This window comes from Ornithorhynchus anatinus, chromosome 3 (assembly GCF_004115215.2).
Source record: "Ornithorhynchus anatinus isolate Pmale09 chromosome 3, mOrnAna1.pri.v4, whole genome shotgun sequence".
In the NCBI taxonomy this organism is placed as follows: Eukaryota; Metazoa; Chordata; class Mammalia; order Monotremata; family Ornithorhynchidae; genus Ornithorhynchus; species Ornithorhynchus anatinus.
In genome coordinates, this window is record NC_041730.1 from 19,375,397 (window position 1) to 19,395,696 (window position 20,300).

Sequence of the window (20,300 nt, forward strand, 5' to 3'; positions counted from 1 at the left end):
AAATTCATTCAGTGGTATTTATTGAGCGCTTACCGTGTGCAAAGCACCGTACTGATCGCTTGGGAGAGTACAATACAATGGGAGCTTAGTCAGGAAAGGCCTCTTGGAGGAGGTGTGATTTTCATAAGGCTTCGAGGGAGGGAGAAGGGTAGTCTGACAGAGATGAAGGGGGAGGGACTTCCAGGCCAGAGGCAGAATGTGGGCAAGGGGTCGGCAGCCGGAGAGACGAGATGGTGGCACGGTGAGTAGGCGGGCGTTAGAGGGGCAGAGGGTCCAAGTGGGCAGATCACCATAGGCCCCAACATTCCCCGCTTAGTCGTGTGGGTCGAATGATGGAGGGACGCTTCGCCCACATCCCGCTCTGAGGGATCTCCCGTTCCCCCTCTCCCGCTCCCCTACTGAACCGGCGTTGGGCTGAGGAAATCAATCGATCCATCAGTGGTACTTATTGAACGCTTACTGTACGCTTAGTACCGTGCTTCGCACACGGCAAGCGCTCAATAAATACGATGTGAATAAATGAAGTGTGCAGAGAACTGTACTAAGCGCTCAAGAGAGCACAATACAATAGGGTTGGTAGAGGGGAAAGGAGGGCGGGGGTCGGACACCCTCCCCACCTTGGTGCTCCCAGGATAAGCAGGTGCCAATAGTGGTTAAACAGAGAGGGGGGACGCACTGCAGCAGAGGGGAGGATATGTGGGTGATGGGACGTCGAGGGTTGTCTCGGCGGGAAGAAGGGGCTCCTGCTCTCTCTTCCAACTTCAGCCCAGACAGCGTGGCTTAGGGGCAAGAACCCGGGCTTGGGAGTCAGAGGACGTGGGTTCTAATCTCGACTCCGCCACTTATTTGCTGTGTGACCTTGGGCAGGCCACTTAACTTCTCTGTGCTGCAGTTCCCTAATCTGTAAAATGGGGATTAAGACTGTGAGCCCCACGTGGGACAACCTGATGACCTCGTATCTACCCCGGCGCTTAGAATAGTGTTTGGCATAGAGGAAACTCTTCAATACAATAATAATGATAACCCTCTTTAGGTCCTCATTTTGGAGCAGGGTTGGCGCTCCCCATAAAGTGGCTTAATGGCAAGAGCACGGGTTTGGGAGTCAGAGGATGCAGGTTCTAAATCCGGCTTCTCAGCTTGTCAGCTCTGTGACTTAGGGCAAGTCACTTAACTTCTCTGGGCCTCAGTGACCTCAACTATCAAACGGGGATGAAGACCGTGAGCCCCCCAGGGGACAACCTGATGACCCTGTCAGCGTGGCTCAGTGGAAAGAGCCCGGGCTTGGGAGTGAGAGGTCATGGGTTCTAATTGCAGCTCCGCCGCTTGTCACCTGTGTGACTTTGGGCAAGTCACTTCACTTCTCTGGGCCTCAGTTCCCTCATCTGTAAAATGGGGATTAAGCCTATGAGCCCTACCTGGGACAACCTGATGACCTGATGACCTGATGTTTGGCACAGAGTAAGCTCTTAACAAATGCAATAATAATAATAGTAACCCTCATTTTAGGGCAGGGTCAGCTGCTCCCCATAAAGTGGTTAAGTGGAAAGAGCCCGGGCTGGGGAGTCAGAGGTCGTGGGTTCGAATTTCGACGCTGCCACTTGTCAGCTGGGTGACTGTGGGCAAGTCACTGAGTCTCGGTGCCTCAGTTCCCTCCTCTGTAAAATGGGGATGAAGTCCGTGAGCCCCACGGGGGACAACCTGATCACCTTGTATCTCCCCCAGCGCTTAGAACAGTGTGGGGCACATAGTAAGCGCTTAACAAACGCCACCATTATTATTATTGTCATTGCATCTACCCCAGCGTTCAGAACAGTGCTTGGCACATAGTAAGCGCTTAACAAACACCACCATTATTTTTATTATTATTATCAAGTAAAGAGATGGGGGGTGGAGGAAAGAGGCCGGCCTCAGGTCCCGATACCAGGGAGGAAGGAATTCGGAGCTGCAGGTCTTCGGTGGAAGTCGGAGGCCGTTTGGGGGTGTCGGTCGTTCTGGAAGGGGCCTCCAGGGGGCGCACTGCAGCCCGGCGTGGCGCAGTCCAGCCCGGCCCGCCCACCAGATGGCGCTGCAGAGCCGCGGCCCAGCCCGTCCACCAGGCGGCGCTGCGGAGCCGCAGCCAAGCCCGGCCACCAGGTGGCGCTGCGGACCCCCGGCCGTCCCGGCCGGAGCGCGGCAGGCGGAGCTCTGGGGCTCCGCCTCGGACCCTCCGCAAGTCCGCATAATAATGACGGTATCTGTTAATAATCATATGATAATAATGTTGGTATTTGTTAAGCGCTTACTATGTGCAGAGCACTGTTCTAAGCGCTGGGGAGAATACACGGAGCTCAGGTTGTCCCACGTGGGGCTCACAGTTTTAATCTCCATTTTACTGATGAGGTAAGTGAGGCACAGAGAAGTGAAGTGACTTGCCTAAAGTCACACAGCTGGCAAGCGGCAGAGCCGGGATTAGAACCCATGACCTCCGACTCCCAAGCCCGGGCTCTTTCCACTGAGCCACGCTGCTTCGCCAAGCAGCTTACTATGTTAAGCGTTTACTATGTGCCAAGCACTGTTCTAAGCGCTGGGGGAGATACAGGGTCATCAGGTTGTCCCACGTGGGGCTCACAGTCTTCATCCCCATTTTCCAGATGAGGTCACTGAGGCCCGGGGAAGTGAAGTGACCAAAGTCACCCAGCTGACAAGCGGAGGAGCGGGGATTAGAACCCAGGACCTGTGACTCCCCAGCCCCGGCTCTTTCCACTGAGCCACGCTGCTTCCCTGCTGCTGCTGCTGCATCCTCGGGGGGCCCCGACCCCCACAGTCCCCGCCCCTCGGGGCCCTGGGCGAGAAGATGATGCCCTGAGACGGGGAGGGCAGGCGGGGGTCAGGGGTCAGGGGTCAGGGGTCGGCGTGTCTGTCGCCAGAAGAGGAGCCGACGGGCGGGCGGGGAGAGGGCTGCGGGGGCCGCAGGCTGAGGAAGGAGGAATCGGGAGGCCCCAACTGTCCCGGGAGAAGCGTCCCTGCCCGCGACCGGGGGACCGACCGACCGGGGGACCGACCCACGGACTGCGGCGCTAACAAGTACCGGAATCGTTATTATGATCGCAGCGGCGGGGTTTAGCCGAAAGAGCCGGGTCGTGGGTTCTATCTAATCCCGCCTCCTCCACTTAGAGCCGTGTGTCTCCGGGTGGGTCACGTGCCTTCTCTGGGCCTCGGTTCCCCCCTCTGTAAGATGGGGATGAAGATGAAGGCCGTGAGCCCCGCGTGGCGCAACCCGACGGCCTTGGATCTACCACAGGGTTTAGAACAGTGCTTGGCGCCTAGCAACCGCTTAACCAAGATCATCATTGGTATCGCGTGGCTCAGTGGGAAGAGCCTGGGCTTGGGAGTCAGAGGTCATGGGTTCGAATCCCGGCTCTGCCGCCTGTCAGCTGTGTGACTTCGGGCAAGTCATTTCGCTTCTCGGTGCCTCAGTTCCCTCATCTGTAAACTGGGGATGAAGACCGTGAGCCCCACGTGGGACAACCTGATCACCTTGTATCCGCCAGCGCTTAGAACAGTGCTTTGCACACTGTTAGCGCTTAACAAATACCAACATTATTACTATTTTTACACGAGGTAATGAGGCTGTCCCACGTGGGGCTCGCCGTCTTCATCCCCAGTTTACAGATGAGGTCACTGAGGCCCAGAGAAGTGAAGCGAATCGCCCAAGTTCACACAGCAGACAAGCGGCGGGGCCGCGATTGGAACCCACGACCTCTGACTCCCGAACCCGGGCTCTTTCCACTGAGCCACGCTGCTTCTGTACGATTCTGCTCCGGTGTGTGTGTGTGTGTGTGTGTGTGTGTGTGTGTGTCACATCCCCTCCTCCCCAACCCGCCCTCCGCCTCTCCCGTGACCTTGGCTGTGTACCCCTTAACCCTTTGGATACTCACCCCGTCACCCCAACCTCGCAAAACTTATGTAAACCTCCTGATAGTCTGCTCTTCCCCCCGTCCCTAATCCAACATCTGTCTCCTCTTCAACAGACTGTAAGCTCTTCGTAGGCAGGGACCCGACTTCCGACTCTGTTGTGCGGTACCTTGGCAATCCCTTAGTACGGTGGTTGGCATACTGTAAGTACTCAGTCAATACCGCCGATCGACAGTGTTTGGTGTCCTGGGGACTCTGGCTTAGTAAATGAGGTGCACGGAGGGGACGCTGGTGCAAGGATGGGACCCAGCCAGATTGAGCCGGAGTGGTAGATTTTTCTCCTCAGAAGTCTCATTTCTCAGACAGAATCTCCCGGAGTCACCCCCCTCCCCCGTCCCCCACATTCCTATTTTCCTTCTTATTTACAGCCCTTCCACCTCTCCAGAGTGTTGGTCTCCGTCTCTCTCCCTCCCTCTCACCTTCTCCCTCTTTCCTCTTGGCTCTCGCCCATCTCCGTCTGCCTCCTCCTTTCCTCATTCTCCCTCTCTCCTCTAAACCTCCTTCCCCTCTCTTCCTTTTCCTTCTCAAACGTTTCTCGTCTTTCCCTCGACTCCCTCCCTCCTTTCATCCCCTTGCCGCTTCCCCTTGGCCGGCCGGCCTGGCCGCCCTTCGCACAGGGCCGCGGGGCCCCGCTCCCGAAGCCTGCCGTGCTGGGGGTGACCGGCAAGGGTTGCCGAACTCCTGGCTGGGAGGGTTTGGGAGTCGGAGGGAGGAAAGGCCTCGGAAACCTCTAGCCCAATCTGCTGCCCTCTCTTCTGGGGGCCGACGGCAGGGCCCGGAGCGGGTGGGATTCTCTTTCCCAGCTCTCCACTTCTCCACAACTGCCGTTCCTCCCGGCCTCGACGATTGGCGGCTGCTGCCTCTGCTCTCCCGTTTGGTGCCTGCTTTATGCCCCCTCTGTGGGTCTTTCTCCTCCTCCTTTCTCCCTTCCCTCTATTCCTTTCCCCTGCTGTCCCTTCTCCCTCTCCCCACCCCGGTCCCCCACAGCCCATCTCCATTCCTCAGTCCCCTGTAAACAAGAGCTGCCTACTCAGCCCAGGCCCTGAGGGGAACATCTTGAAGAGGAACAGCCAACATTTTCCCATCTGACACATCTCAGTTCCACCTCACCCTCTCCCTGCACCTCCCACCCTCCCCAGCCAGGGGAAATGGCTTTCCTCAGGACGGTGTAGACTGTAGGCTGTAGCTCTAGACGGTAAGCTCTTTATGGGCAGGGAGGGCGTCGGCTAATTCTGTGCTAACTACTCTCCCAAGCGCTTAGGTTAGCGCTCTGCACGTAGCAAGCGCTCAATGAATACCGTTGATCGATTCATCGATTGGGTGGGAATGGGGAGCTGGGGATGGACACCGTATCAGGGGTGGGGGATGAGAGAGCCATGTTGGGGGAAGCAGTTGGGTTGCGGCGTGTAAACGATGGGAGAGCCACGTGGGAGGAAGCGTCTTGGGTCGAGGGTGGGAAATGGGAGAGCCGGGTTGAGGAGCCAGGCTAATCCGGGGGTGGGGGGACGGGAGAGCTGTGTTGGGGCACCAGTCTGCGCTGGGGCTGGGGAACGGGAGAGCCGCGTTGAGGGAACCATTCCGGGTTGGGAGTGGGAGTATTGGTGGCGATGGAGGCAAATGAAACCCAAGGCGAGAATCCCCTCTCGGGTTTCGGAACATCTGACGGGGCTGGACAAAGGGCATTAAACATTCAGTCTTGGAAACCTAACCCGGCCTGGCCCTGCGGCCGTTGCCCGGGAAGTCCCGGCGTCCCAACCGGAGAGGAGCAGCGCCCTCGCCTCTCGTCCCGGCCCGGGGGAACCTCTCCCAGGGGGAGCCCTGGGGACCCCAGTATTTCCTCTGACCGGTTTAGGGGGGTCACGGAGGGAAGTAGGATCTGGTGGGATGGTGGTGGGAGGTTCCCGTGCCCCACTTTTAGGGAACTTAAGTACCGGGGGATGGGGTCGAGGAAGCCCCTGTCTCCGTTTGTGTCTAATAGCCTTATGGGTTTAAGAGCTAAACCCCGTAAGTTGGTTTATCTCTCCCGTTCCTCGGCCTAATCCCTCTAATCCTGCCCCGACAGATGTTTCTCCTTAGTCCCCGGGTGCCATATCTCTGTCCCTTTCTAGGATTGGATCTCCCTTCTCGCAGGGACCAGACTCTTCAGGGATGAGGAGCCGGGGAGGGAGAGGGAGGACCGGCTCTGAGGGACGAAAGCCAAATAAACTCGGGGACTGGCTCTCTGGCTCGGGTGGAGTTCCTTCGCTGCACGTTGGCAGGTGGGTGGTCCACATTTGGAGCTCGGAGTCTCTGAGGGGCGGGGCGGGGGAAGGGAGAGGAAGAGAAGGGGGAGGGAAAGGAGAAGAAGAAGAAGCAGGAGGTGGGGGAGATGTCTTTATAGGATGTGCGAACTGGTTGTAAGCATTTGTGTGTCATGTGTTAGTCTGTGTCTTCACGGAGAATCTGTTAAGTGAATATGTGTGATCTGCAGCTGTGCATTTGAATAGATGGGCATAATCTCCGTGGGCGGCCAACATGGCAATGACTGGAGTATGTGATTTGTGTGTCAGTGTGTGATCTGGGTGTTTGCATATACCGTAACCCGTGTGCGCGCGGGTGGGCCCCGCGCACACGTATGTCCGGGTGGGTGCCGAGGGCGGACCCCGCACGGGAGCTCTGGGTGTGGGCATATCTGTGTTCGAGCAGGGTGTGAGCGCGTGTGCGCACGTTACGGGGCGGAGGTGAGGGGTGTGTGCAGTCAGTCTCCTTCCCAAGTCCTCTTCGCTCGTCTTGCTCTTACTGCTGTTCGGAAATAGCATCTGGGCTGGAGGGCCATGAATATTTCACAAGGATAATTACGTGACCTGGAAAGGCCGAGCCCCACGGCTGCCTGCTTGACATTTCCCAGCACCTTTCCCATGAGGTAGCCCCGTGAGGCAGCCCCTCGAGGTAACCCCGTGAAAGTAGTCCCGTGAAGCGGCCCCACGAAGCGGCCCCAGCCGGCCCAAAGCCTGGCCCCCACGCTGATTTTCCAGTCTTTACCGTCTGGCCCTAATCCCGCCTGATGCCATTCCCGTAGTTAACCTCCGCCGGTGACTCCCGACTTCGCCCGAGACCCTGACCCCAAGTTCAACCTCCCCTGGCTCGCCCTGTCCTTCACCTGAGTCCACTGCCCATTTTAGGTCTCCCGCCCCGGACCCTCCTTCGGCATCGTCTACGCCGATGCGGGGGGCTCTTACCCCCCCCCCCACTCACGCCCCCCGCCTCCCTGCCAAAGGGTAGCCTCGGCCTTGGCATTCCGGACTCCCGAGTGCCCTCCGGCCTCTCTGCCCTCCGACCTCCGACTCCACCGGTGGCTCCCGTGCGCTCGCACGCCAGAGCCTTGCGGCTCGCCGCCCTCCACACCGAGCGCCAACCCCTCTCACTGACCCGGTCCCCCGCCCGATACCCCGCGGCCGAGGCCTTCCGAGCCGGCATCCCCACTCCGGCCTCTGGTCTCCGTCTTGAATTTTGGCGGGACGCGTCAGGTGAAGGGACGTCTGAAACTCTGAGCCGGACTGGACCCGAAGTCCCACCCTGGCTGACCCCGGGTGGGGGGAGGGCGAGGAATGTCGGGAAGCGGCTCCGGCCTCGCTGCCGGTTCCGGCTTTGCCCCCTGCCACTTTGGGGGTGGGGAGTGGGGTGTTTGGGGAGCGGCAGACTGCGGTGGTGGGGAGGGGGTTGGGGGAGAAGCGCTCGAGGGGGAAGGGCCATCTGTTAGCCCTGGCCCCTCTCCCGCTTCACTCCCGGACTTAACCCCTCGTGTGCCGGATAGCATCACCGCCTCCTTCTTTAACCCATCCAGTTCGGTTCTGGGAGAAACCCCAGCCCCGTCCTCTGGGAGAAAGCCTCCCCCACTCCCGGGAGGGAGGAGAGAAACCTCGGCTCACCGCCTACCGCCCCCTTCTTGGGATAAAACAGTCCACGCCAGGACTCCTGCAGCACGAGAGGCAGCGTGGCCTAGTGGAAAGAGCCCGGGCCCGGGGGTCAGAAAGACCCGGGTTCTCATCCCGGCTCTGCCACCTGTCTGCCGTGTGACCTTGGGCAAGTCATTTCGCTTCTCTGCGCCTCAGTTCCCTCATCTGTAAAATGGGGATGAAGACTCTGAGCCCCACGCGGGACAGGGACCGTGTCCAACCTGATGAGCTTATAGCTACCCCGGCACTTAGTAGAGCCGGCATAGAGCAAGCGCTTATAAAAAGACCATTTTACAAAAGAGAAAACAAAAAGGCAGTTCCTCCGCCGCCTCCACGGGGTCCTCTCTTTCTCCTCCCCACGGCCGTACCCCGAAGACTCAGTCTGTGCCCCGCCGGGCACGTCCTCTCCGCCCCTTGGGGGCTCCGAGCGAATGATTGCCACAGGCGGAGCTAAAATAATATAATTTTTTAATAAATTTTTTCTCAACCAACGTTTTGTTCTTCGCCCAGCGGGCGGGCCGGGGACAGGGCGGGGAGGGAAGATCTCTGGGGAGACCCGGTGGGCCCCAAGAGCCTCTAGGGAAACAGGCCGGGGAAGCTCCCCTTCGGCTTCCCCGGCCGTGGGGAAGAGGAGGGGAGGGGGAGGCGTTAGAAGGTGGGCTCGGGGGACACAGCCCTGTTCCCCCAGCCCGGGTCAGAATGGCCTGCAGTTCGCAGCCCCCCGGGGGAGGGGGGCTTGCTGCAGCTCGGAGCCCTTTCTCCCGGTCCCGGGACCCCCCCGCGCTGGGGCTTCCTGCCCGTCGACCCTCAGCTCCATTCCTGGCTCAGATCCAAGGGGGGCCGGGGGCAGGCCCACTGCCCCGCTGAGAACCGGAGGCGGGGGACGGACGCAGCTGGAGGCAGGAGCCCCCGCTCCCCCACCCGCCCCCTCCCCGGATCCCAGGGGTGGGAGGAGATGTCCCAAGACGAAGCAACCTGGAGGGAGGGGAGAGCGGGGGTCTGGAAAGGAGAGGTTCTGGAGGCCCGCCCCACGTCCCAGGAAGGAAGGAGGGGGCTGCGGTCCCGGTGGGCAGGGAGGAAGGCAGTTGGGATGGTGGGGGAGGGGGGTGGGTGGAAGGGGCTTTGTCCCCGTGGGCCATGGCATCCGGGCCCCCACCCACGCCCACCCCCTGCCCGGACCGTCGGCGGCCCCCAGCCGCAGCCACCGGTCAGAGGTGGAGGGGACCAGGAGCAGGAGGCAGAGCAGAGGGGCGGGCGGCCCCGGGGCCGGCCCGAGCCCTGGGAGTCCAGCGGGGGCGGGCAGGCCGGGCCGGGCAGCTCTCCCCCAGCCGCCGGTCCTCCCCGCCGTAGCCCGCCCCAGTAGTCGTCCTCGGTGGGCGCGTCGCCACCCTGGGTCCCGGGGGTCCTGGGCCGGCACGCTCCCGGTACAGGGTGGAGGGTCTGCGGGGGGCGCCCCGGCCTCGCCCAGCCCGTACAGGTGGTTGGAAGAGCTGTGCCGTGGGAGCCCTCCCAGCGGGCCCGGCCCCCGGGCCCCGTGGGGGCAGCGGGCGGCAGGCCTGGAAGTCGGCCTCCCGCAGGGCCCGCAGGTCCTGCCCGCGGCGCTCCGGCGGGGTGGCGCAGGGGACGTCCGAGCTGGAGACCCGGGCCTTCTGGAACCAGGCCCAGAGCGGCCGGGCCCGGCAGTCACAGGCCCAGGGGTTGGCGTTGAGGCGCAGGAACTCGAGGGAGGGCAGGTCGGCCAGGGCCTCGCCGGGGCAGCGAGGCCAGGCTGTTGTTGAACAGGTAGAGGATGGTGAGGCGGTCCAGGCCCCGGAAGGCCGCACGGTGGACGCCCTGCAGCCGGTTCCCCGTGCAGCAGCAGCCGGTCCAGCTGGCCAGCCCACGGAAGACGTGCTCGGCCAGCAGCCGCAGCCGGTTCCCGTGGAGGAAGAGGTGGCTCAGGTTGGCCAGGTCGGCGAACAGGTCATCCTGGCGGGAGGGGGGAGGAGGTGCCGTGGCCGGGGGTCGGGGGGCGTGAAGGGGAGAGACCGGTCGTCGGGGAGCCCTTCCTTCCCTCCCTCGGGGCCGGCTTCCCTCCGGAGGCGACGGGGCGGATCCGCGGCCGCCCGGGGAGACCCTCCCTACGGGACCCGGGAACCCCCTTCTCCCCACCTCCACGCGGTAGCTAGATGTACCAGACCAGCAAAGCCAGACCCTCAGCTCCTCGAGGCAGGGACCTGGTCGACCAACCCTAGCGTGCTCCGCACACAGTCGGTGCTCAGTAAATACCGGCGATCGATCGATCGATCGATGGACGGCAAGGCAGGGGAAGAGGGGCCTCTCCCCACGACTCCACGCAAGAGGAAAATCCCCAGAGATGTAGCTCACCAACCCCTCCGCCCTGAAGAGCTTGGGGATGGAGAGTCACATTCCCCTGCCTCCACTTCCTGTCTTCCTGACTTCTCCCCTTCCCCCCTTCCCTCCCCGCCGCCCATCTGGCTTCCGCCCTCTCCTCGCTACAGAAATTGCTCCTCTCGGTTCCACCCAAGCCTCATCCCCCTCACCCTCTCTGCTGGCTCGGAGACCTTGGGCTCGCTTTCTCTCAGCCTAGGGTCTCCAGGTCCTTGTCCTCCCGGTCTTCTCCCCTCGTTCTCTGAGCTTCGGTCAGTCTCGCCTCCTCCTCGGCTACGTCTCCCTTCCACGGAGTTCTGTGGCTTCACGGCAGCCTCTCCTCTCCTCTCTTCTCTTTGTCCTTCACTCATTGGCTCACCTTGGTCTGCCTCTCCTTTCCCTGTGGTGACTGACTCTCAGACCATCCTGGCTTCTCCTCCTTGGGCACCTAGCAGCTCCGGCCCTCTTCCGGCCCTCTGCTCTCTGGAGGTAGGGGGTGGGGTCACCACTCCCTCAGCCTGGGGGGATGGTGGGAGTCCTAGTTTCCCCCTTTCTTCCCCGCCAGGAAATCATCCTACCTCCCAGGCACACAATCTTGGTGTCGCTTCGCTTCTGATTCCTAACTCGTTCCTTCCATCTCTCCCACCCCCCTCCCAACCCCCCCCCCCGCCTTCCCTCCCTCCCTCCCTCCCCCAACCACCCAAGCTGTTGCCAGATCCTGCAGCTTCTTTCTCCACCGCATCTTTAAGATCCGCTCCTTCCTCTCTCCGCGGCTAAAACCCTTCTCTGTGCATTAATCAGCTCTTGACTTTTACAACCCTCTCCTCCCCATCCTCCTCGCCTCTCTCCTCTCCTCAGTTGAGAGCGTCTCCCATTTCTACGTCCAGATTTCCCCCATTTCCCTACTGACCCGTGCCTCTCCACCTCCATTTTAAAATTCTCTCTCCTCACCTCTCTAACTCCGGATTTCCCCCTTTCTAGTCAACCCCTCTTTCTTCTCTTCTTCTTCACGGCCTGGATCTCAGCCCCGTCTCCTCTTCGTTCCCCTTTCTCCTTCACCTCCGAATGGCTCCTTATGACCTCTGGCTTCAGGGAATACCGCCCAAGGGTTGGGGCTTCCTGCCTCGCTACCCATCCGGTCTCGGGCTCTCGTATTCTCTCGCCGGTTCGGATCCTTGGCCCTGCCTAGTTCAGTTCAGCGGTCAGTTCTCTGGAATTCTATTTATTCTGTTAATGAGACGTACATCACCCCGATTCTATTTATTTGCTATTGCTTTAATGAGGTGTTCTTCCCCTTGATTCTATTCATTGCCATTGTTCTCGTCTGTCCGTCTCCCCCGATTAGACCGTGAGCCCGTCAAAGGGCAGGGACCGTCTCTATCTGTTACCGATTTGTCCATTCCAAGCGCTTAGTACAGTGCTCTGCATATAGTAAGCGCTCAATAAATACTATTGAATGAATGAATGAATGAATTCACGGGGACCTACCTCCCCACCCTCCCCCTTGCCCCTCCGTCCCGACTACCAAACGCCCTACTTCCGCCCCGGCTCTAAGAGGCCGAGCCGAGTTGGGGCAGAGGAGGTGACCGAGCGAGCCCACCGGTCCCCGTCTGAGAAAGAGACGTCCCAGTGGACGGAGCACGGGCCTGGGGGTCAGACGGACCTGGGTTCCGATCCCGGCTCTGCCACCCGTCTACTGTGTGACCTTGGGAAAGTCACTTCACTTCTGTGCCTCAGTGACCTCATCTGTAAAACGGGAATTACGACCGTGAGCCCATGTGGGATTAGCCTGTACCTACCCCAGTGCTCCCCAGGGCTTAGTCGGGTGCCTGGCACATAGTAAGTGCTTAACAAGGACCATAAAAAAAACCAAACCCACGCGAGGCATCATCCACGAGGCCTCAGGGATTTCCGAGAAACCTTGGGGATCGGGTGGGCGTGGCTGGGAACACAGAGGGGCTGAGCCTCATCCCGCCGAGGGGAGAGAAGGGTGTGGCAGGAGGGAAGGATGCCACAGAGTCACAGGAATGTGTCCTGGCATGTCAGAGAGAGAGCCCCGGGGGCGCCGGGGGACTGGCAACCGGAGACAGGAGAGGGGAGGAGGAAGGGCTGGGAGGGTGTGGGGAAAGAGATCCCCACTGGGCCGGGGAAGAGGGCGGAAGGGCGCCGCGAGGCGGGCTCACCTGGAGATAGAGCAGGCTGTTCTCCTGGAGGTAGAGGTACTGGAGACTGACGAGGCCCCGGAAGATGGCACTGGGCAGACTGCTCAGCTGGCAGCGGTACAGGTGAAGGGACTGCAGGCGCTCCAGGCCCTGGAAAGTGTCCGGGTCCAGCGAGCGCAGGTGCCGGTTGTCTCCGAGGTCCAGCTCCTCCAGGGCCTGGAGGCGGCGGAAGGTTCCGGGGTGGATGACCGACAGGTTGTTGGAGTAGAGCCACAGGGTGAGCAGACCGGGCCCGAAGGTGCCGGGCCGCAGCGAGCGGATGAGGTTGTTCTGCAGGAAGAGGCGCTGGGTGTCGGGGGGCAGGAGCAGCGGCACGGCGGAGAAGTTGTTGGCCTGGCAGCTGACCGTGGGCGGGGAGAAGTAGCAGGTGCAGAGCATGGGGCAGGTCGGGGCGCCGGGCTGCGGGCTCAACAGCAGGAGCAGCAGGCAGGCTGAGGCGGGACCTGGCGAGAGAGGGAGGCGCCCACCACGCACACACCACACACGGGCACACACCGTGAGGACCGGCGACCGCAATCGTAATCATCGTAATGACGATGCTCTCGGACAGGCGATTCTCCTCATATCAGACAGATAATTGTGCTCTCCCACTTCAAAACCTTACTGAAGGCCCAACTCCTCCAAGAAGCCTTCCCTGACTAAGCCCTCCTCTCCTCCTCTCCCACGCATTAATTCATTCGATAGTATTTATTGAGCGCTTACTGTGTGCAGAGCACTGTACTGAGCGCTTGGAATGTACAAATCGGTAACAGATAGTTACCTGCCCTTTGACAGGCTTGACTCCCTTCGGCGCCGCTCTCACTTGCTCCTTCGCTCGTCCTCCCTCCCGTCCCCACAGCGCTCGCGGATAGAGCTGTAATTTATTTATTTACCCATTTGTTGATTTCGATACAGTAATGTCTGTCTCCCCCTCTAGACCGTGAGCTCATTGTGGGCGGGAAGGTGTGTTTGTTATACTGAACTCTCCCAAGCGCTTAGTACAGTGCTTTGCACACAGTAAGCTCTCAATAGATACGATTGAATGAATGAACGAATGGGTATCTGTTAAGGCTTACTACGTGCCAGGCACTGTACTAAGCGTTGGGGTGGATGCAAGCGAATCGGGTGGGACACAGTCCCCGCCCCATGTGGGGTTCGCAGTCTCAATCCCCACTTTCCAGATGAGGTAACTGAGGCCCAGAGAAGTGAAGGGACTTGCCCGAGGCCACACAGCAGACAGGAGGCAGAGCTGGGATTAGAACCCCTGAGAGACCACGGCCCATCAGGGCGACTTTCACGGGCCCGACGTCGTTCTTCCCTCCTCCTTCCGGAGGGCCTGTAGTCCGCGGAGAGAGGGCTCCCGGGGGGCTTCTGAACGCAGCCTAGACTCTACTGCTTCTCCTGCCTGTCCTTTATCTTCACGTTTGTCTCCTCCTGCAGATCGTAAGCCTCCTGTGGGCAGGGATCGCGTCTACCAACACATCCGGTGACTCAGTCGCATTTACTGATTGCTTACCGTGAACCGTACCGAGCCCTTGGGAGGGTACGATATGACAGACGCATTCTCTGCCCGCAACGAGCTTGCAGTCTAGAGGTGGAGACAACCATTAATATAAATAAATCATGGATGCGTGCATCGATGCCGTGCGGCTGGGAGGGGGGACGATGGAGGGAGCGAGCCAGGATGATGCGGGAGGGCGTCGAAGAGATTTAAAAGAGGGCTTAGTCAGGGAAGGCCTCTTGGAGGAGACGTGCCTTCGACGAGGCTTCGAAGTGGGAGAGAGTAACCGTCTGTCAGATGCGAAGAGGGAGGGTGTCCCAGACCAGGGGCAGGATGTGGCTGGGAAGTCGGCAGCGAGGTAGATGAGATCGAGGTAGAGTGAGTAGGTGGCGTTGTCCTCTCCCAAGCGGTTAGTGCAATGTTCTGCACACAGTTGGTGCTCACTGAGTAACCTCGAGTTCCTGGACACGTCCGTATGTCTGAGGGAGCTCGACCTCTCTGAGCGGGAGTGTTAGCATGACGTTACTCTGGGCTTGCGTCTTTGGTGCTCGGGTTGTCGCCTCGAGAAGAGCACAGTGCTGGGAGTCAGAAGACCTGGATTCTAATCCCGCCTCCCCCGCTTGCCTGCGGTGTGACCTCGGGCAAGCCACTTGACTTCTCCAAGCCTGTTTCCTCTTCTGTCAAATAGGGATCGAAGATCGGTCGTATTGTACTTTCTCGGGTGGTCAGCACAGTGCTCTGCACGCGGTAAGCGCTCAGTAGATACGGCTGAATGAATGAATCTGTTCATCCTCTCCCCTGAGACCGTGAGCCCCACAGGGGATGAGGACCGTGCCCGATCTAATTGTATTTACCCGAACATTTGGCGCGTAGTAGATGATTAACAAATGCCACCGTGATCATTACTGTGAAGTTGCATGTCACCTCTGATGCCCACTCATTCGGTATCACGAGCAAACGCGAGGTCTCTGACCGGGCGTGGGCGTAAACGCGGCCGTGCGCGTGCACCATCCCTCTCGGTGCGTGATATCACCGAACCGCACGTGTGCCGCATCCGCAGGGGGTGGGCGGCGTTGCCCGCCGGGCCCGGGCGGCACAGATGGGGCCGGGCAGGCCACGGAGTCCCCCGGCGGCTGCTCCCGGTGCCACCCGGGGGATCCCTCCGGGTCCCCAGGTGGGACCGCGTGTGCGTGTACGCGTGTGCCGGCCTTCCCCTCGTGAGCGCGTGTGCGTGCGTGCGTGCCGGGCCCCGTGCACGCGTAGGCAGGGTGTGATGTAATAGTCGGTGACACAGGCGGCTGCTGTTCCATTCGTTCACACCGCCTCCGCCATTCCCGGCCCTTCTCACCCCTCCCCCGTGCAGCGTTTCACCATCACTTTCTCCTCGCCGGCGCACCGGGGCCACGTGGCCAGGGCGACGGGTCGACCTCCCGGGACCAGAGCCGCCAGGGGCCGGCCCTTCGGTTTGGGAGGCGGGCCGGGGGGGGGAGGTCGAGGTGCGGGCAGGAGATCCAGACGGACGGATTCTTTGCCGGCCGCGGGCCCCTCCCGGCCCCGGGGCTGGCTCTACCCCTCGGGCACCAGGCTCCGCGATGGCGAATTCCTCTCCCGATCCCTTAATCCTAGCCAGATCCCCGGGCTTCCCCAGGGTCCCTGGGATTAGAGGCCTGGCTGCTCGGCCCCAGGGACTGGGGAAGACTGGAGGCGGGAGAGGAGGGAGGCGGAGGCTCCCTGCTGTGCCAATCCGCGCCCGACCCTACGCCAGGGGTGCAGGCACCCTGGGCCTCTGCGCCCCCTCGGCCTTCACCTTCTGACCCCGGCAGGGCCGGCGGGAGCAGAGACGGCCGGGCCCCAGAACTCCCCGGCCCCCCTCAGCCGCCTCCCGACCCTCCAGCCGCCTCCACAGGTCTCCTCTCCAGCCCCCCTAAAAGAAAACTCTCTCCCTCTTTCCCTCTTCTCCGGCAGTGGAAGCGGGGAGGGCGTTCCTGGCCTCCCCGCTTCCCCATTGACCCAAGGCTGAGGGAGGGGTAACCGTGAGGGGGAGGCTGGGCCTGGGGATACGACGGAGGTGGGGGACGGGGGTGGGGGATCCGGCGAGGAGCCCGAGGCTGGGGGGGGAGGGCGTCCAGGCCGCTGCTGTGTAATGGTGACTCTGTTGCCATTTCTGGCCCTTGCCGTGCGGAGCAGCTGTAACCCAAGGAGCCTCATCCATAATTCAGGCTGTGGCTCTCGCTGGAGGCGAGGGGGCGGGGAAGGAGGGGTGGTGTGCAGGGTGGCTGGAAGCTTCTCTGCCCCGGGGCCCGGCTGAGCACTGCTCCAGGGCAGAAGCAGTTAGGTCTGGGGTGGCTTTTCTCTTCTGGCCTAATCTATAACTAACCCCCCTCTCCCTCCCTCTTAACCTCCACAGTCCCCCCAAGACACCTCCTCCCTGGCTGCTCCCCGCTTCCTTATTTCCACTTCCCACTCGTGCCCACCATTGCACCCAAGCGTCTCTTTCTCTTTCTCTCTCCCCCCGACCCCCCCCCCCCACATTTCTCTCTTCCTTGAGCCGAAGTGGTCTCTTCAATGCCTCCCTCCCTCTCCTTCCCCCTCAGACTGAGCCCCAGATACTGGGGAGGGAGTCTTTCAACCTCCCTATGGACAGGCCATCCGGTTCAGCTGGCTCTAGGAAGGATGGGCAGATCATCCCATCTCATTTTTGTTATTATTGCTATCATCATCATCATCATCAACTTAGGTCTACTGTTTCTCAATTATAAGCTCCCAGAGGGCAGGGGTGACATCCTCCATTCCTTTTGTTAAGCCCCTCAAGCGCCTGGTACAGGGCTCAGCACACACATTAGGTACTCAGTAAATACTGTCACTATGGTTACTAATACAGGAGACTCTTACTCCCTCCTGCTCAGAGTCGGGGGTGGGCTCGAAGGCTCCAGCATCTTGGAGCTGTCGGATAGGCCGGGGCGGTTTCCGGTGTTAGGTAGCGGGAAAGGGCCAAGGAGGTTCTCGGTTCTGGCTCTCACTCGGTCCTGAGCGACTCGGGGTGGGGGGAACCATCAATAAAGCCAGAACGGGCTACAGGAATAGCAGGTGGACCCATGCGGAGGGAAGGTCAGGAGTCACGGGCAGATTCTCTTAGGGTGATCTTCAAAGGTAGAAAATCCCATTTCCATCCAGGGCGGCGGAGAGCAGGGGAAACGTGAAAAGGGAGACAGGAGAAGAGGGGATGCTGGACCTTCAGGAGTCCAAAACAGAACCTCTGAGACAGATCCAGATGGACCCCGGTCACTGAAGGACCGGGACTGCTTGGCTCTGGAACTGAAACGGGAAGTCCTAGGCTCCAGAATCCACCTAGCCCAGCGCCGATTGCAGGAGTCAGAAGCCATCAGCATAAGGAGAGGGCCAAACCAGGAGCGGGGAGACCGTGGTTTGAGAGAGGCGGGAGACAAGCGGGCAGAGGGGCATGACAGAGTTCTCTGTGAGGCCCAAGGCAGGGCCTCCCACCGACGGGGCCCAACAGAGACGGGAGGCGAGAGGCTCTAGAGAGGAGAGGCCGATGACGGGCGGCGGCCCCGATCCCGGAGAGGGTCGGGAACCCCGGGGGAAATGCGGGAGCCCTACGTGCAGCCGTGGAGGAGCAGTTTCTGGCAGAAGCGGGAGCGGGCGGGGTGCCGGGTGCGGTGGTTCGGGGCCGGGGGGCAGTGGGGACGGAGGCGGCCGTGGTGACGCCGAAGCCCGGGGAGGCAGCGACGTCGGGTGACGGAGGCTCGGAGCTGCTGCAAACAACTTCTCACTCTGCCAGAATGTAACACCCCAAAATAAGCAGCCGCCTGAGCTCTTCTCCGTGCAGTTCGACGGGGGCCGGGGATAAAAACGGCAGCGGGGAGCCAGCCAGACGGGGGCCCGGCCTCACGGGAGGGGCTCCACACTCACCCCGCTGCTCTGTCCCAGCCCGGTCCCCCGACCGCTCCGGGGCCCGTCTGCCTGCCTGCCCGGTCCTAGTGGGCAAAGCCTCCCTGACCCTGTCCCCTCCGCTCCCCGGCCTTCTGCTCCTGACCGCTCTTGCCTGGTCCTCAGTTTCCCCCCTCGGGGCCCTCTGACTCCGTCCATCTCTCTCATCAACTCTGTCACTCTTTTCCAGTTCCTCTCGCTTGTCCTCGGCCCCGACCTCGGCCTCCCCTACGCCCGTGCCCTTGCCCTCCCCGCCCCCATTTCAGCTCCTCGGTCCCTCTCGGCCCCAGGGGACGGGGGCCTGCCGAGGTGTCTAGTCGGCCCCGGAGTCCGCCGTGCCCCGGTGCAGGCGCCGGAGGGATGGATAGGTCGGGCCCCTCCGCTCCAGCGTCCCCGAACCCGGCCCGGCCCCTCGGTCACGAGCCCTCGGCCACCGCGAGGCCCCGACGGGACCCGGCGATGCAGTCCCGACCCCCAACCAGAGTTCGGGGTAAAGGTAAAGGGGTTCTGGGTTCTGAGGGGGGGCTCGGTGGGATTGGACAGAGGTGGGTGGGAAAGGGAGCAGATAGCAAGCTCCTCTGTCCTCATCCTCTCTTTCCCCTCCTATCTTTCTCTTCCCCATTCTCCCCCGACTCTTTCCCCCATCCCCTCCTTCCCTCACCCTTCTCTTTCCCCTTCTTCCCTCATCCTTCTCTCTCTCCCCGTCTTCCCTCGTCCTTCTCTTTCCCTGTCTTCCCTCACCCATCTCTCTTTCCCCTTCTTCCTTCACCCTTCTCTTTTCCTTTCTTCCTTCACCTTTCTCTTTCTCCCTTCACCTTTCTCTTTCTTCCTCCACCCTTCTCTTTCCCCTTCTTCCTTCGCCTTTCTCTTTCCTCTTCTTCCTTCACCCTTCTTTCCCCCCTTACCTCACCCTTCTCTCCCCCTTCTTCCCTCACCCCTCTCTGTTTCCCCTTTTTCCTTCACCTTTCTCTCTTCCCCCTTCTTCCCTCCCCCTTCTCTCTCTCCCCATCTTCCCTCACCCCTCTCTTTCCCCATCTTCCCTCACTCTTCTCTCTTTCCCCTTCCCTCCCTCCCCCTTGTCCCCCTTTCCTCGTCCTTCTCATTTCTCCCTTCTTGCCACACCCCTCTCTCCCCCTTCTTCCCCCTTTGACCTCCTCTTTCCTCTTCTCCCCTCACTCTTGCCCCCGCTTCCTACCTTCTCTCTGCCCCCTCCCGACTTCTTCCCGCCGTCGTTTCTTCCCCGGCCCTTCTTCTCTCCGCCCTGTTTCTTGCCCCTCACTTTTCCCTCGTCCCCGCGGCCTTCTCCTCCTTCCTCGGCTCTCCTCGCCGGTCCTCCGGGGGCGTCTCTCCCGCGGCCCCCGTCCGAGGGGCGTCGGCAGGTGGGTGGGGGGTGGTCCGGTGGGCGGGCGTCCGGCGGACCGGTGGGGTTTCGGTCCCTTACCTTGCAGCAGGCGGTGGAGGCGGGGCAGCATCTTGTGGCGGGGAGCCCTGGTCCGGGGGTGATGTCCGGGGGTGCTGGTGTCCGGGGGTGCTGGGTGTCCGGGGGTGATGTCCGGGGGTGTCCCGGGGGCTCTAGCCTGCGGCCCCGGGGCTCCGCCGCTCCGGAGGGGCCATCAGCCCCGACGGGCCGGCCGGGACGCGGCTGGCTGTCGGTCGGTGGGTCGGTCGGAGGGTGGGTGGGCCGCCCCGTCCCCCAGCGGGGCCGTCCGGCGGGGGGAGGGGGGGGAGGGGAGGGGAGGTCGGTCGGTCCCTCTGCCGGCCCGTCCCTCTGGCCCGGCCGCTCGCCCGGACGGAGTGAGGACGGCGGGGGATGCTTTTCCTTACCGGCCCCTCCCGCTGACTCCTCCCTCCCTCCCTCTCTCTCTCTCTCCGCTCTCCCTCCCTCCTCCCGAGCTCACCGGTTTAACCCTCTCCTGGCCCGTCGGAGCCGGAGCGGCTCCACCCCCGCCTCCCTCCCCCAAGGCCCCCCCCCCCCCCCCCCGCCCATCCCGGACCGGGGCCTTTCCCCGCCCTCGGCGCCGCTCCGGTGGGGCCGCCCTCGGGGCTGGGCCGGGGCGGCCCGTTGGCGGGACCGGCTCGGGGGAGACCCGCCCCATCCAGCCCGGGCTGCCCCGGACAACTGCCCCGCACACCCGTCCCGCACACCCGCCCCGGACACCTGTCCCGCGCACCCGCTCGGGGCACCCGTCCCGCACACCCGTCCCGCACAGCCGCCCCGGACACCCGCCCCGGACACCCGTCTCGCACATCTGCTCTGCACACCTGGCCCGGGCACCTGCCCTGCTGGACACCTGTCCCGGACACCTGCCCCGCACACCTGTCCCGAACACTTGTCCCGGACACTTGCCCGGCTCCTTCCCGCCTCCCGGCGGAGGTGTCCGGGGTGGGGCG

General features: G+C 61.9%; 1 protein-coding gene across 1 annotated transcript; it reads right to left on the bottom strand.

Moving 5' to 3' along the window:
* Positions 1–8,340: 8,340 nt before the first annotated feature.
* On the bottom strand, positions 8,341–19,719 carry RTN4RL2 (reticulon 4 receptor like 2). Its single transcript, XM_029059060.2, is given in 7 exon segments — positions 8,341–9,158; positions 9,161–9,288; positions 9,290–9,384; positions 9,386–9,643; positions 9,645–9,857; positions 12,443–12,924; positions 19,351–19,719. Coding segments are annotated over 7 exon segments (1,782 nt in total). The 5' UTR covers positions 19,382–19,719; the 3' UTR covers positions 8,341–8,583.
* Positions 19,720–20,300: the final 581 nt, after the last annotated feature.